Here is a 17,845-nt window from a genome sequence, read left to right on the forward strand (position 1 = left end):
TTGAGAGAGAGAGAGAGAGAGAGAGAGAGAGAGAGAGAGAGAGAGAGAGAGAGAGAGTGAGAGAGAGAGAGAGAGAGAGAGAGAGAGAGAGAGAGAGAGAGAGAGAGAGAGAGATGTATTTTGCACATTTTTGGCCGAGACTGATGGGTGGCAATAGAGTGGGAGAGAGATGAATTTGACATAACAAAAAATAGCCCTAAAAAGGGGCACTCTTGGCTTATTCATTTCATGTATGTAGGCAGAGAGCAAGTAAAGGGAATGTAATACTCAAAATATTAAATTAAAATAAATTTATTTCAGGTACAAGGATAATGCCAACTAGAACTAGCTCAAATTTCTTTCTCTCATCTTTGATATTTTTCCGTCACCAAGAGATTTTGTGCTGGCTCTCACTGGCAGAACACTGCACAGAAGAACAAGGAAAGAAAGTAAAATGTTCTCAGTCCATAACATTTTATCCAGAATGCCCCATTACTTCTGACTTCAGTCATGCACCCTGGCACTGAATCTGTGAGGCATTGGACCCATTTGTCAGAAGAAACAACCCCACCGAGGCTTCAAAAAAAGCAGTCCAAAAGAGCATCAGCTATAAATGGTGTGTTTCACAGCCAGTTCTCTGTGTGTTCATGCTACTTACACATACATAACTTCCATTGTGTTCAAGTCAGCAGTCTCTCACAGCCAGTCCATTACATTAATGTCTATCTTGGACAGCTGCAGTTGAATGAGCAGACCTATACACAAGTGAATATTCCTCCTGTAGCATGAATTCCCCTCCACAATATAGCATTCACACTAAATGCAGCACCACCTTCTTCAAAATGTGGGCATACGGCCTGCTGCTGAGGAAGCATTCGACGCCCCCGGCGGGGAAACCGACGCCCCCGGCGGGGAAACCGACGCCCCCGGCGGGGAAACCGACGCCCCCGGCGGGGAAACCGACGCCCCCGGCGGGGAAACCGACGCCCCCGGCGGGGAAACCGACGCCCCCGGCGGGGAAACCGACGCCCCCGGCGGGGAAACCGACGCCCCCGGCGGGGAAACCGACGCCCCCGGCGGGGAAACCGACGCCCCCGGCGGGGAAACCGACGCCCCCGGCGGGGAAACCGACGCCCCCGGCGGGGAAACCGACGCCCCCGGCGGGGAAACCGACGCCCCCGGCGGGGAAACCGACGCCCCCGGCGGGGAAACCGACGCCCCCGGCGGGGAAACCGACGCCCCCGGCGGGGAAACCGACGCCCCCGGCGGGGAAACCGACGCCCCCGGCGGGGAAACCGACGCCCCCGGCGGGGAAACCGACGCCCCCGGCGGGGAAACCGACGCCCCCGGCGGGGAAACCGACGCCCCCGGCGGGGAAACCGACGCCCCCGGCGGGGAAACCGACGCCCCCGGCGGGGAAACCGACGCCCCCGGCGGGGAAACCGACGCCCCCGGCGGGGAAACCGACGCCCCCGGCGGGGAAACCGACGCCCCCGGCGGGGAAACCGACGCCCCCGGCGGGGAAACCGACGCCCCCGGCGGGGAAACCGACGCCCCCGGCGGGGAAACCGACGCCCCCGGCGGGGAAACCGACGCCCCCGGCGGGGAAACCGACGCCCCCGGCGGGGAAACCGACGCCCCCGGCGGGGAAACCGACGCCCCCGGCGGGGAAACCGACGCCCCCGGCGGGGAAACCGACGCCCCCGGCGGGGAAACCGACGCCCCCGGCGGGGAAACCGACGCCCCCGGCGGGGAAACCGACGCCCCCGGCGGGGAAACCGACGCCCCCGGCGGGGAAACCGACGCCCCCGGCGGGGAAACCGACGCCCCCGGCGGGGAAACCGACGCCCCCGGCGGGGAAACCGACGCCCCCGGCGGGGAAACCGACGCCCCCGGCGGGGAAACCGACGCCCCCGGCGGGGAAACCGACGCCCCCGGCGGGGAAACCGACGCCCCCGGGAAACTGGCAATCGGCTAGTACTACCTGTTGTCACCACTTATTTGCCATTATGTCTGGACCCTCGCGGCTGCTAAACTACGGTTTGGTCTTGGTAAGACAACTTATCTGTAAAAAATACATTTTTTCACATTGCATTCAGATGTAGCTCTGTGGCTGCCAGCCAGTGTAACATTTCCTCACTGAGTTCCTGTTTTATAGTGGATCATTGTGCGTGCAGTACAGCTTTCCTTGGCCCTCAACTAACTGCATCATTGGAACTGGGAAGTTGGTCACTCACTACAACTGCTTCGTATCTAGGGGAGGGATTAGTTGGCTCTTACAGGCAAGCTATGTGTTATCCTGCTGTGTGCTCAGTATCTTGAGCCAGGCATTCTGCTGATAGTGCCTCCTTCAACAAAATTCTTTAAAATTCTGTTTACAGTAGGGGTAGACTTCTGACATTCCAAAGATTCATCAATCACACAGGTTGATATTTTATCCAAAGTTCCCAATACTCAGGCAACTTCCACTCCCATAGTCACCCTTGGGGTGAATTTGTATAGCTTTAAAAATGCACGTTACTACCCCTTAATATTTGTCATGTCAACACAGGATACATAGAAATTCACGACTCTGCCAGATATGTGACAAGCATGGATGGAAAGCCAAATCATCTGCATACTGCAGACGTTTGCTTAACCTTGCACAGCTTACACTGAGGACAGGCCACATATTTGAACAAAATTTCCTTAAACATTTTTGCCATTTATCAGCATGACAAGAGAGAAATCAGCATTGGACTAATATGCCATTTCTGATGACTAACACCTCTGACAATACCCCAGTTACAGTCATCCACTCACAAGCAGCACCACAGGAATATCACAGTCAAGCAAACATTAATGGTTTGAGTTGGAGCCAGGGCATGGGTAACGACTACCAAAGGTGTATTCATTTATTTCTTATGTCTGTTACTTGTAATTAGGGTCTCAGTGATGTTCTAAGGCCTTCCATGACATCTTCCACTGATCTGTGCCCGCAACTATTGTTGCTATGATGGTCTAACACAAGACTGCAACTCACCTCGCCATCATCTTCCTTATCTTCCCCCTCTCCCTGTTCCCGTTTTCAAGCACGATATGCAGTACACTAGCACTCCCGTACAAGACAAACATTGTGTGATGAAAACCTGAATAGTATTGTAAACCCCGTGAAGAAATTTGATCTCTTTTTGCTGTAGAAATGTTTGTGGAAGCGCACTTCACAATGTTGATATTGTGCTGGACTATACACAAGCACTGTAATGGAAAGTGAAGTTATAGTTTGGCACATGTGACAGATGAGATCTGATGGAATATGATCAAATGTTTTGTTGCAACACTTGGCTTACCTAGGCCTGCAACTGGATGATACTGTGAATCATTAGTTTTACTGTTTCTATTCTTTGCCATGAGATCTGGTTTGTGTTCAAATAATTATATCAAACTTGGCACCCATTCTACATCTACATCAGTAAAGGCACATAAGTGAGTACTTAAGATGCCAGCATCCGAGTTCAAATGCATCTGGAAGCTTTTAATTGTTGGCATTCTTTTTTCTGGTAGTTCATAATAGATTTAATAGATTATAGTTAATATTCTCTGACAAGTAGCTGACCCAGTAATGTTGATAACTAATTTGATAATGCTGCCTGCCCATTCATTAGAGCTTTAATGGCTATATGTAGGTGCAAAAGTACATCATTATTTGTTCACACTTTGTCAAAGTACTCTGGGAAATTTTAACCACTGCTTTAAACATTTAAGGATGGTAAGTATTAAGTGTGGTTGTAGTAGTGTGTAACATTTCTTATCATGAACTGTTCAAGGTATCATGTTTCATTCTGTCTTTTAAGAAGAGCTCTTCAAATGTTGCTTTTGTTGTTGGTTATTTTCTCTATCATAAAACATTATAACTTTCATGACTTTAGCTACAGGTAGTTTAATACACGTACCTGAAACAGAGTGAAGCCCACACACAACAAGAGCAGCTATTTCATTACTCAGACACACAATTCCATTATTTGCATAAATGTCAAAAAAATCTGTCTCTCTTTCTAGTGAATTTGCAAAAACAATAAAAAAATGGAAATGTGTAGCTTTGAACTCTGCACCTTCAGGTTACCGTGCAATGCTTCTATCATTTCACCATGGAGAATGGATTTGGGAAGAGCAGGTAATTTTGAGGCCTTAACCTTTATTCCAAAACATGCAGAGATATATTTTCAAGCTGCAAAATGAAGAATATGAGTGGCAGTGGAAAACAAAAAACTTGTTGGTAAAACTGGTCTTCCATTCTTAGTTGCTTGAATGGTAGACAGTGAGCACTTACAATCTGAATGCCAATAAATATACTAAGGCTAAGAGTGTGCTTATGTCAGTGAATTGAACATTCCGAGAGTCAGGTCCATAACCTATGCAGTTAAGTAAGCGATCACTAGCATGAATACTGAGTATCAGACACCTCACATTTACCACACCAATGACACTCATCTCACCGAGATCAATCCCTGGTGTGGTTTTTACGGCACTATTGCCAAATGGTCTGATCTTTCCAGGCTTTTGTCTAATAAGGCACAATTGTTTGTTTGCTGATGAGTGTACACTGACCCCTACCTCAGCACCTCAATGCCCCAAGCCATCGCAATTTTCAGAAATGAATTTAACAATACCATGGAAGGCACACAGGCACGACAAAAAAAAACAAAAACTGTAAGAAAGTGAGCTCTCAGTGAACAAGGCCTCTGTTATATATAGATAACATACACTCACATACTCACGCAAATGCAACTCTCACACACGTGATCACACTCTCTGGCAGCTGAAGCCAGGCTGCGAGCAGTTGCACATGATTAAACAGGCAATCACGTGGGGGTAAGGAGGAGGCTGGGACAAGGTGTGGGAGGGTAACAGGGTAGAGGTGAGCAACAGTAGATTGCTGGAGATGACCTGCAGGAGACAGGACATAATAAGGTTAAAGGCAATAGCAAAGAGGGTCACACTCAAAACAGTACCCTGAGGCACACCAACTTCCTGGTAAAGGTGTCTGACAAGGCAGTACCAACATTCCTTGAAAAATCAATACTTTAAAAATACCTGAAGGACATGGGGCATGTGGCCTCAGAAGTGCCACATGTAGAGAGATCAAGAATACCCATCCTTCAGAAGGTGTTTCAGGCTTTCTGCAAATTTAAAAACACTGGCAGTGTCTGATATATCCACAGAAAACCATTCGCGACACACGTTGACAAAGTGATGAGATGGTCAGCTGCAGGACGGCCTGATCAAAATCTGCACAGTACAGTGGTCAGTGAATTGCCACACTCTAGTCACTATACCAGCCAGGCATGAATTACATGTTTCATCAGTTTGCAAACACAGCTTGTGGGAGAAATGGGGCAGTAACTAGAAGGAAGGTATTTTTCCGTACTGGGCTTGGGTATGGGTATGGGAATGACAGTGTCTTTATGCTGGCATCTGGCAAATGGCGCCCTCTGCCCAGATGCAGTTGTACATAAGAAAGAGCAAGTGCTTGCCCACAAAAGAAAGGTTTAGCAACATCTGAATGCAAACATCGTCCAGCACTGTGTTGGAGGATCGATAGGAAGTGAGAGCAAGTTCTCGCCCCCTCATACTAAAGGCAGCTTGTAGCACTCGATAATCTGCCAAAATAAGGGTACTACCCAAGCCTCCTCCACTTGTTTCTGGTGGAGGAAGGCAGAATGATAGTGGGTGGAGCTTGAAATCTCCGCAGAATAGCAGCCCAATGGATCTTGGTCCTGCAGGGCCCATACAACAGATGAGGTAGTGGAACTGTTAGAAGAACTAGTTAAGGAAATCTAGCTAGATTTTTGCTATCCTGAAGGGTGCAATGACACTGTGCATGCAACTGTTCATAATGAATGCAGTTTGCCATCATAGAATGATGGTTAAAAACATGGAGAACACATCTCTGCATGTGAGTTGAGTCACAACACAGCTCAGTCAATAAAGGCACTGGGACATGGCACAGTAAAGATGAAGGGCGAGAATGGAATATTGTGTGGTGGTAATGATGGCATTTGTAAGATACTCTACCTGGCCATCACAACTGGAGAAATTATGTTACTCAAAGGGTGCCAGGGAACAGTAAATCTCGAGTCATCCCTAGAAAGTTGCCATTTGGGTGTGCATATATGTGGCGTAGGAGTCAGAAAATGGATAGCAAATGGTAAATGGTTGCTCGAGTACGTACTAGAGACAGTGATGAGATGATGGGCAAATTGGGCAGTGCAGGAGATTTCCAGATATGGGTAGGAGTGCATGTAGTATAAAAGGAAGATGGGTACTCCCACGATAAGGCAAATGAGGTTAAGGTGACTGAGAAGTTCAGCCTAGAGGGCACCTCTCTGTCAGGTTCTGGGAGATTTCCAAAGAGAATGGTGTGCATTACAGTCAACGAGCAGCAGAAAGGGGTGAGGGAGTTGGCCAGTAAGCTGGATGAAGATTGTCCACGACACCGAATGACTGAGGGATGTAAACAGTACATATGGAAAAGTTCAGGAGAGGAATGTAAAACGCGGACAGGAATAGCTTCAAGCTGGGTAGTCAGGGAGAAAGGTTGACTTTGAACGTCCTTCCATATGAGCAGCATGACTCCCCTCTCTCCTCCTACGATATGGAATGCCATCTTTGGAGAGAGGGAGTCAAAGCAGACTGGGAAGAAATACAAAAGCTCAAATCAGTCAGGAGGATGCAATTTTGTTTCCTGCAGGCAGAGAACTAGCAGAGGCTGCGATTCCAAGAGCAGCCGCAAGTCATCTTTTTGGATTGAAGGCCACTAATATTCCATTGGAATAATGTCATGATTAGGAAAGAGGAGGAGGAGGAAAGAGATGGAGAGGTGGCACCTCAGCGGCCATTCCTGTGTTACATTCTTGACTGCATTTACATAAACTTATGGCTCCTCTTTTTTGGTTTCTTAAATATTTTATTTTATCTGACACATTCCCGACCTTTAAGATTTGTGCCACATATTGGTCCTAAACAACAAGATGTACGAAAAAAAAACCACTTACTGGATAAAGGACTGTTTGCCATGGTCATGGGAGCTGGCAAGTAAGTCAATGCAAGATCTGAAAGATCACAAGAATGATCATTAAATTCTGTTTAATATACCAGAGACCTATATTAATGTTACTGAAAGCAAATCCCTAACGACAAAAGTAACTAAACAGTTACTTTGAAATCACACTGCACAATTTGTGATGCATGTGCTTAAGTACACTAAGGTAGTTTTATTGAATTACAAATCAACACGTGTCAAACATAACAAACACTATGACAAGTATACCTCTCAAAGTAGTTTACTTGGTAGTTATTTCACAAGCAGGAAAGTATTTTCAGAAGAGTTTAGGAAGTTGGATAGGCCATGAATGTATGAAGGAGAATGAGTCTGATATCATTCTAGAAAGGTACTTTGAAATGTGTTTGCAATTGCGAGTACCTGTCATTTGTGTTTGTGATATTTGCTCAAAAATGGAGAAATCTCAGTTCCCAACTGCAATCAGTAAGCATTTTAGACAACAGTAAGTGATAAGTGTCGATTTTAAGGAATATTTATTGTCATGTTTAATGAGTATCAACTATGGTGTAACACATCGCTTTGGTAAAGGTGTACATCTCACAATGCCTATAGTACCGATGAACAATGGTCACCACCACAAAGTGATTTTTTTTTTTTTTTAATTCAAATGATGGCTTTAAACTTTTATACCCTTCTCTGTTGTGCATAATGTGGTGTCACCACCAGACACCACACTTGCTAGGTGGTAGCCTTTAAATCGGCCGCGGTCCGGTAGTATACATCGGACCCGCGTGTCGCCACTATCAGTGATTGCAGACCGAGCGCCACCACACGGCAGGTCTAGAGAGACTTCCTAGCACTCGCCCCAGCTGTACAACCGTCTTTGTAGTGATGGTTCACTGACAAAATACGCTCTCATTTGCCGAGACGATAGTTTAGCATAGCCTTCAGCTACCTCATTTGCTACGACCTAGCAAGGGGCCCATATCAGTTACTATTGATATTGTGAATCATGTACCATCAAGACAGACGTTCATCATTAATGGATTAAAGTTAAGTATTCCACCAGCTAAGTCAGTTTTTCTAAATTCTAATTTCCTTGTCCTCTTCGAGACCTCACGTCAACCTGCGTGAGTTAAAACGCATGCATTTTGGCCTCCTCTAGTAACACCTGCCAACCACAACACACAAAATCTAGTGGAGATTGATGCAGCATATCTGGAGGGTGGGATAACGATAATTAGTTTATCGTTCTTCACAGTTCATGATGATTTCAGTGTTTTATTCTATCATGATGATGATGATACCTGGTTAGGGGGCACTCAATGGCGTGGTTATCAGCATCCACACAAATCCCCAAATTTTACATGGTCCAGCCATGCCACTTTCACAAATGATGATGGCAACACAAACAACCAGTCCATGGGTTTATTCCTTGCTGTCTCATTCTTGTTCAGCAATGTGCCTTCCCCCTAGAACTGTCAGCATCATGACAACTGCCATTACACCAGGAGAACGAAGATGAAGTCGAGCTGTCAGTAAGATTCTGTACACTAACCAATGACACATGACTTGACATTAATAATTAAAGAGAGTTACTTGTTTTAAATTAAGAGCCAGTATATGAGTGGTCTTTGAGATATTTTTTGGTTCATTTAGCAAGTAATTTAGACTTGAGATAGCATTTCAGTTAACAGTGCTAAAGAAGTTGCAAAGTTTGTGATGTCAGGAAACAGACTGCCATGGGAGATGCAATGAGACTGAAATGGAGATGAATAGGATATTAATAAAGGAGTTTATTTGATTAAGCAAGTTGGTAGTGTGCAGAGTAGCTCAGAATAGGAGGAAGTATTTTAACGGTTCAAAGCCCTGAGCTGATGAAATATGTCCTCACCCTGGGAGGAGGACAGGAAGCAGTGTGGGGTTCATTACATGCCACAGAACCAAACTTTATATGCTACTGGTGAAAATCACACTTGCTCTGCCAGTCTCATACGTGCATCCACTACTTTCACTCACCTGAGCGATGGGACGCGTGCCTTCCTCCTTAGCAGGGCCTGATTGACAAAAAAAGAATTTGCGTGTTAATATAAAAAATACTTTATCTGCACAAGTAAAACAAACTAGTGATAAAGTGTGTTTCAACACGACCTGATAAAGAACAGAATCAATTGTTTATATCTTTTAGAAAAAGTACGGATCAGTGTATAATTGAGCATCTAATCTACTCAATTATAAACAACCATCAATATTACCGAGTTCCAGAAAGCCAGAACTTTATTCCGGTTGCACGCTTGCTATCTGAAGACTGGCAGGGACAAATAAATGTTTATTGTCATCATTTCACATAATTATTGATCAAATTTTAAAATCTGCTTAATAAAACATACAATCTTATGTTACACAGTTAACACAGTGTCACGTTTAACATTTAGGAACTGTGTGTAAGCTTGTTTATGCACCTTCACTAATTGCATTCATGTACCGACATTATATTCATCCAGTATTTGGCAATGAGAGCACTTGGTGTTTTGCAGAAAACTTCACCAATAATTTCAAATTATGATGAATTTCTCTCACAGATACCCCACAGAAAGTAATAGCAAAAATGTTTATCACTTACCACATTTTTGCTGTTTGTGCAGTAATAATGCCACATCAAACACATTCAATGTAACACTCCTTTCTTTACTTACAGATGGGTACAAGTAGTGAGGAGAATGAGTGGCAGGTGAGGCAGATTATTTCTCAGGTGGATTTTTTGTAGAGGTGAGACAGAAAGAAAATCTGATGCGTATGGGAACAGGATGGATTAGGAGACATAATAGGAATGAGGTGGAAGTGGGTGGAGTAGCATCTGGCTGGTGCTTTACAATTCTGCCTTATGCCACACAACAGAGGTATGTCAGTTGCTGGCATCTTAACAGGCTTGAAACTGAAACTCACCCTCAGTGCAGCGGATCTTGCCAATGACAGACACTGCACGGTTTCCACCCTGGAGCCATGCAACACTGGACAACTTAACAGTATTTCTCCACTACATAGCCTTTGTAGGGGAATGTGCAGTGGCTCACTAGCCAACCCAAGTTCCAGACTCGACATCAACTATCTACTTTGGAATGCATGACTATATTAATAAGAATGCGGCCCACAATATTGGCATTGCCAGTGCAACCTACAGCAGTGTTTGTCAGTTGTTACAGACAGGGTGCTCAACTGGAAGCTTCAAGAATAGTTTTCATATTAGTGGCAATCTTTTCATGCATCAGGGCATTCTCTTCCTTGCCTTCATCAGAAAGTTGTTTCATTTGCTTCATGTTGGCATGTACCATCTGTGCCACAATGAAACACTCTTCCTCTTGTCCACTCAGGAACATCTCTCTTCTAGTGCTTTTATAATTCCTTTTTTGTCTCTGGAAGCTTTTTACCAGTGTCTTGTGATCCATTAGGTAGCCTTCATCTCTGTGTTCAAGTGCTTCTGCATAGTGTTTGAATGGTTTTGCTCCGTGTTAAAATGCCTTGTGCCACTTCTTTCTTTCATCCTGGTATCTTTCTACCTGCACCATTCCACATCATCATCCCTCCTTACTGATGTCTTGGCCCAATTTCTGTATTTTTCTTCCAGGTGTGTGCCTCATGGATGCCACTGCCATCTCCTCCATGGGGATGACAGTTCATACTTTTGGCTGCTGTTACAGTCAACACTTTTCCTCTGAGCACAGCAACATTGGAATCTAGGACATCATCAGTGCAACTTGCAGTGCTCAGCTTAGCTCATATTAGTGACAACCTTACAGCATATCAGGAGTATTTTTATGTTGCTTGCACTAGGAAGCTGTTTCACTTGCCCAACATTATCATGTGCCTTCTGTGTTCCAATGAAGTTCTAATGTTCATGGCTACCTGAGCACATCTCTCTCCATGTGCATGGATCATCCACATTAGGTGGGACATATGACCACGAGTGTGGGTGGCAGATGGGGCAAGGCAGCTCCCTGCTGGACTCCCTGTAGAGAGGTGAGGCAGAAAGACTAACAGATTGGTCTGGGATCAAACTGTAGTGAAAGTCTTGATGGGAAATATTTTATGAACAAAGGTACTGGCACCAGAGACAAATCTAGTGAACAGGAAGTGATACTGTATTATCAGCCATTCTCTCCAAAAGCATTGACACATTCATCCCACATGCTTCAGTTGTTTTCACTCTACTATACACTCCCAGCACCTTCATTTCAGAGGTGATCAGCTTTCATATGTTATAAAGTAGATCATAGAAATCTTATTTCTGCTGACTGTATTCTTCATAACCACCCTCCCCGTAATTCAAAAGACAGCTCCATAAATAATTGTAAACAATTAATTCCAAGAAACTATTGAGACATTCAAGACAAAATAAGGAAAAGAAAACAAATGTCTCCAGTACACTATCTCACGAGAAAGAAGAAAAACAGTACATCAAAAGAACAGTATATGTACATTTGTGGTGGTAGATTTCCAACTACAGTCACGATTTTTATATGATTTTCATTAATAAAGACATGCATTAATTTTAGTTACAAGACACAGACATCAGTTTTCTTCAAGAATGAGTTATCAGTGAAAATATATGTCAAATAGTATATACCTAGCAAATAATGTAACAAAGATAAATAATATCTACACTGTCTTTTCCATCCACAATTAAGCCAAAGATAGGAAGCTCCTGCTACAAAACATACTGTACTCACTTCTGTACCAACAAAGAAAAAAAAACACATTCTAGCATCACCTGTCAGCTTCTGGGTTTTAATTGTACATAAACTGAACAACAGATTACAGTACACAATGAAATGGAACATTCCTATGGTTGTGCAGATTCTGAAACAAACATTTTGGCAGGACCTTTATGTCTGATTGACCACAGAAAGGTTAAGGGAGCCCCTGAAAATGTTAGTATCAAATTATTTATGGTAGTGCTGAACGCATCAGCTATGACCATTTGTAAACTAGATTCACACCCCAATATTTCCATTTAAGTTACTACCCTAATAGGTTGTACAAAAATGTTCAGTTTTAAAATACAAATCATCCTCAGTTTCTTCTACTCACATCATTCATTCATTCATTGGAGTCCCACTGTTTGATTAAGCCTCTTCCCTGGCTTCTCCTGGTATTCTGGTCTCAAGCTACAGGCATTGCAGCTTGTAGTCCATGTAGCCTGATATCCACTCAATGCCTCTCACCAGACTGTCACCTCAATGTTCCCCCCACTCACCTCTCTAGGATAGGAGCATGTAATTGTCTTATCCTATCTGTCACTCACTCCATCACTACATTTGTCACTCATCTCCACTACCTCCCCACTACGTCTCCTACTCCTGCCTGTTCCCTGTCCATTTTTCTGTTTCCTTTTCCCTCCCTGTAATTCTCAGCACACATATTTCCACAGCTATATAGGTAAACTTTGTATTTCTGTAAGTCAGTAAATACTCGCCCCAAATCAAAGTCCTCAATATTCAAAAACATAAATATAATAAAATATATTGTGATTTCTGGATTCTAATTCAATTGTGAATGGTGAACTGACTAAGGGGTTGCAGAAATCACATAGATAAGAACTATAAACCCACTATCCAATCAAAATACCTGGGCACCCTTATGTAACGTGCAACTGAGCATTTTAATTCAATGAGAGGTGGATCTACTATTATAGGAAGTGAAATGATAATTAAATGGACACCCTAGCTGCGAACAGGCGGTGATGTGCTTCATTGGGGAAATGTTGAAAATGTGTGGCCCGACCGGGACTCGAACCCGGGATCTTCTGCTTACATGGGAGACGCTCGATCCATTTAATTACCATTTCATTTCTAGCAAGGCTGCATGGTCATCCAAGGTAATTGTTCTTTCAAGAACAGATACTACCATCATATATAGTTAAAATACGGCTTCCCGGACATTGACCTTCTTGTGCGAACGCACACGATATGCCCAAACTCGAACGGGACTTGGTAGATTAATCTGCCACAAGTAATGAGTATGATCAGCAAACATCTGTTAGGCACACTACGAATGTAGTGGTGTGGATATGTTGGGAATGTGGATCTCACGGGGAGTGTGCAAGGGATAAGTCCCTGCAGACGCACTATCCTCCGTGCCCGCGGTGGCTCAAATGGATAGAGCGTCTGCCATGTACACAGACGATCCCGGGAATGAGTCCAGGTCGGGACACACATTTTCAACATGTCCCCAATGAAGTACATGACCGCCTGTTTTCAGCTAGGGTGTCCATTTAATTATTTCATTTCTAGCAAAGCTGCATGGTCATCCAGGGTAATTGTTCTTACGGGAACAGATACTGCCATCATGTATATTACAAGAAGTGGCAGGTAATACTGTTTTGTAAGCAGAATTCATCAGTCAGGGATCTGAGTACACTGAACATGGACTTTTCTTTGCATTACACCTGAATAATTAACACAGGGATGAATTTCAGCCCTTCCAAACTTGCCCAAGTCAGCTGTCAGCGATGTGACAGTTAAGTGAAAATGTGAAGGAACAACCAATGCTACATGAAGACCAGGCACACACAGTATGCTGATGGACAAGTGCTTCTATCATTGTGGTAGGAAATAGTAAAAACCAGCTTGCAGTTAGCTGCTGCAGTCACTCTTCAGTTTTGAAGTGCAGCTAGAAGCCCGCTAAGGAAATGGCTGTGTACAGGGAGTTAGAAAAACTGGTTACAATGGCTGAGCAGCTTCTGGAAACAACATATTTCTGTTCAACATAAAGTCACACTGACTGTAGCATAAACACCTATGACTGCTGGTGAGTGGATGAGTGGAAACGAGATTTGGAGTGACAAACAGTGCTATACTCTGTGGGTGTCTGACGGAAGAATTTGGATGTGGTGACTACTAAGTGAACATTATCTGCCATTACCTCTACTGCCAACAATGCAGTGCAGAGCAGGCAGTGTAACAATATGCAATTTCTCCTCTTTAACTTGTTCTCCCCTTATTGTTATTCAGGATATGATAAATGCAGAAGGGTAAGTACATATTTGACAGTATTGTGTACTATACACAGCAGAGGAACAGTTCACAGACAACGACCAATTTGATCAGCTCAACACTTGTACCTCTCATGTATCAGCATTGTTAGGCAAAGGCTTATAACCAGTGGCATTCCTGAAGAAGGCTTGCCTGCCGATGTTCCAACCTGAAAGCAATGGATCGTCTTAGGGATTAGTTAAAAATGGCATTTTCACTCCATACCCTGTGTCCAATATTTCTACCTTGTCTGGTATCAGCTATCAAGGAAGAATGGGCTGGCATCCACCCACAGAGATTTCGAAATGTCAAAGTGTCCCCAGAAGAGTTCAAGTCCTCAAAGGAGAACACAAAATCTTAATGTCCGCTAATAGGTGTCCAGATACATTTGATTCTCTAGTGTACAAAGCAGGAATGTAAGCCTGCCACAGTGGGCTCTTACTCTTACTCACGGGCTCTTACTCACCAGGTGACTTCGCTGCACCTGCAGTACTGGGTCCAGCCTCTGGTGACCGTAGCCGCTGTTGTTCTGCACTGGATACTATTGTACACACAGAGAGAAAACATCTTTCAAGTACTTTATGTTCACTTTAGTGACATGCTCTTAAATTATGGCTGCAATTGAGGGTAAATTTGCGTATTTTATCATGGACAATGATGTACTGAGGCTATAACCAATCTCAGAAGCCATAGTTACAAAAAGAAATCCACATTCATGGCATATAGGAAAAAAAAATTTTAAAAAACTTTGGACTGTGTTCACTGGGCACCATGTTCACAGACTGTGCTTGTACGTACCACTCCAGAGGAGAGATGCACATATCAATGACTTCTTATCAATGAATGCCATTTTGAAAGAAGTTTTGTGTACACATTATGAAAAGAGCAATAGAAAACATGTCAAACATAAACGTACAGATATTGTTCATTAGTGTGATTTCTATTTTGTGTGTGGTGACTTACATCAGGGGACAATATGCACCTTCAGCACTGTACAGCTATCGCAGCAGCTTTGGGTGCCAAACTACATGTGTTAAAATAAGTATTCTGTGGGGTCACCACACTGTCCTGTAAAGCAATAGGCTGCCGACGGAGTTATTTCAACAACTGATGTATGTTGTGAGACACAGAAGAGGAACCTTCAAAATTATTGTGAGTGTCTCTTTTATACTGAATGAAGGTGATCTTTTAGTGTAGTTCACGAGTGTGATGATGAAGGGAATAAATAATTTGTTAAGTCAAAAGTGACATAGTAAGTTATTTATTTAAATGTGATGCGTCAAAGGCATCAATTTTGAATTTTAAAGTAATTATAACAGAGTTTGAGAAGAAGTATAGAAGATAAGGTACAGAATATAAGACATCATTGTATTAAATAATTACACCACATGACACCTGACTGCAGTGTTAGGGGACAAACGACATGAAAGGGAAGCTGTGTTGACAGAGGAGTGAGACAAGTGTCAAGAGTCCTGCACAACTGAGTAAGCGAGCACAAAATGTGAGATCAGGAGACCACAGCCTAACTTGATAGGCTGCCCACACCACCTGTCATAGACATGCACAGAAGTTGTGACTGAGCCTTATACAATGTACAGATATAGTTTAAGTCCTTTTGGTCACACACATTATAAACTTGCCAGTCAGTACTATAGGCAAAATGTCAAAGGTGGTGGTGTATGCATTTATCTAAATCCCAAGCTTAAATTTAAGATAAGATATGAGGCTAAACCATTAATCATAGAAAAGAAAGTAATTGTTGCAGCAATTCGCAGATCACCATCTGGAGATACTGAAGTCTCTCTTAAGAATTTGGAAGAAATGCTCGACATTTTTCTCAAATGAGAACTCTGCCATAATTCTTTGTGGTGACTTTAATATTAATCTATTGGTCCAGAGTTCAGTAAAATACTTGTTTTTAGACATACTAAAAGCTTCAACTTGTTTCCCCACGTATCAGCTCCCACTAGAACAACAGATTCCAGTGAAAGCCTAATAAATAACATCCTCTCAAATGTGGTCACACATGAAGTTGCAGTTACAAATGTGAATATAGGATTATCAGATCATAATGCACTAACCTTTAATCTCACTGCAACTCCCAAGGAGGGGAAAATAAAAAGGAGTACAAACGATTTTTCTCTACTGAAAATTGTAATCAGTTCAAAAATAATGTTAAAAATGCAGTTTGGCCAGAGGTCTTGGCACAAACAAACACAAATGATGCTTACAATACATTTGCTTCCACTTTTATGGCATACTTTGAAATGTGCTTCCCAAAAAAGCTTTTGAGTTACAGATCATCTGGATCCAAAGGGACCTGGAGTACACCCGGAATTAAAACGTCAAGTGAAACCACGAAATTACTAAGTTTAAAGTTAAAAACATGTCATGATCAGCAGTTTGTTGAGTATGTGAGAACATACAAACAGACTTACCACAAAGTAATATCAAAAGCGAAATTATTAAGTAATGATAGATTAATAAGGCAGGCTAGTAACAAGTCCAGAATGATGTGGTAAAAAAAGAAAAATGAAAATAAATTGTGTCAAACTAGAGAACAGGAAATCCATCTTAAAAATAATGAAAATATCCCCATAGAAAAAAAGCCATGGCAAATAATGTAAACAATTATTTTGTTAATATTCCCCTTACTTTAAGCAACAATTAACAGTGATGTCTCCAATGGTAAATACCAGCATGATGGCAATCCCATCAGACGAGCATTAAGTTCTAAAAGTCATTAAATGCTTGAAATCCAAATTGTCCTCTGGTTTGGATGATGTACCTGTATCAATAATTAAAAAATTGCTCCACGTGTTGTCGAACCTATAGTGCACATAGCAAACTTGTCCCTTAGTGAAGAGATATTTCCGGATAAAATAAAATCTCTAAAGTGATACCTCTACACAAAAATGGTGACAGACATAAAATAGAAAATTACCAACCTATATCTCTCCTCCCATACTTCTCCAAAATACTTGAGGAATTTATGAAAATCAGGGTTACAAAATATCTAGAAAAACATAAACTAATAAGTAACAGTCAACATGGCACAGTACAGAAACAGCCATATTGCACAGAAATAGTAAGAAATTTTGAGTCAAATAAACAGGTTGTTGGAATTAATCTAGATTTAGCCAAAGCCTTCAATACTGTGAACAATGTAATATTACTAGGGAAACTTGAAGCAATATGCTTCAGGGGTACCGTTAAAAATTGGTTTGAATCCTATCTGCAAAACAGATCACAAGTTGTTGAGCTGAGGTCATCCAAGAATCTTCACAATTTTAAACCCATATCTGAACCAAAACAAATTTAAATAGTTGTTTCTCAGGGCAGCATTCTGGGCCCATTGTTATTTCTAGTTTATATCAATGACATACAGGCTCCAGATAGCCCAGCCAAAATTCTACTATTTGCAGATGACACGAGTATCGTAATTAGTGATAAAAAAGAATCACTGTGTACTACAGCAGAAAAAATGCTCATACATACAGTCATGGTTATATTAAAATAAGCTGACATTAAATAGAAAGGAAACGAACTTTATACAGTAAGGGAGAAAGTGACAAGGGGAAAATATGTGCCTTATGCTGGATAGCAAAGAAATAGAAAAAATGTGCACCACGAAGTTTCTGGGAATGCGAATTGACCAAGATTTTAACTGGAATGAATACAGTTTTTATATTACTCAGGAACTTGGCTCAGCATGTTTTGCCTTAAGAATAATATCCAAGGTATGTAGCAAGGAATATATTAGAGCGGTGTACTTTAGTTATTTCCGATCAGT

General features: G+C 42.6%; 2 protein-coding genes across 2 annotated transcripts in view; one reads left to right on the forward strand and one right to left on the reverse strand.

Moving 5' to 3' along the window:
* The first annotated feature begins 821 nt into the window (after positions 1-821).
* LOC124612589 (extensin-like) lies at positions 822-2,975 on the forward strand. The gene is made up of 2 exons (XM_047140873.1): positions 822-1,916; positions 2,904-2,975. The coding sequence occupies exons 1-2, from the start codon at positions 822-824 to the stop codon at positions 2,973-2,975; spliced, it is 1,167 nt and encodes a 388-aa protein (XP_046996829.1).
* Positions 2,976-3,807: 832 nt separating this feature from the next.
* LOC124612590 (eukaryotic translation initiation factor 3 subunit A-like) overlaps positions 3,808-17,845 on the reverse strand; it is a 187,094-nt gene continuing 173,056 nt past the window's right edge. Inside the window, exon 5 of the mRNA XM_047140875.1 lies at positions 3,808-3,911. Within this exon, the coding sequence (XP_046996831.1) occupies positions 3,808-3,911 (104 nt within the window). The remainder of the gene's footprint in view (positions 3,912-17,845) is intronic.

The sequence above is a fragment of the Schistocerca americana genome, chromosome 4 (genome assembly GCF_021461395.2).
Source record: "Schistocerca americana isolate TAMUIC-IGC-003095 chromosome 4, iqSchAmer2.1, whole genome shotgun sequence".
Classification (NCBI taxonomy): domain Eukaryota; kingdom Metazoa; phylum Arthropoda; class Insecta; order Orthoptera; family Acrididae; genus Schistocerca; species Schistocerca americana.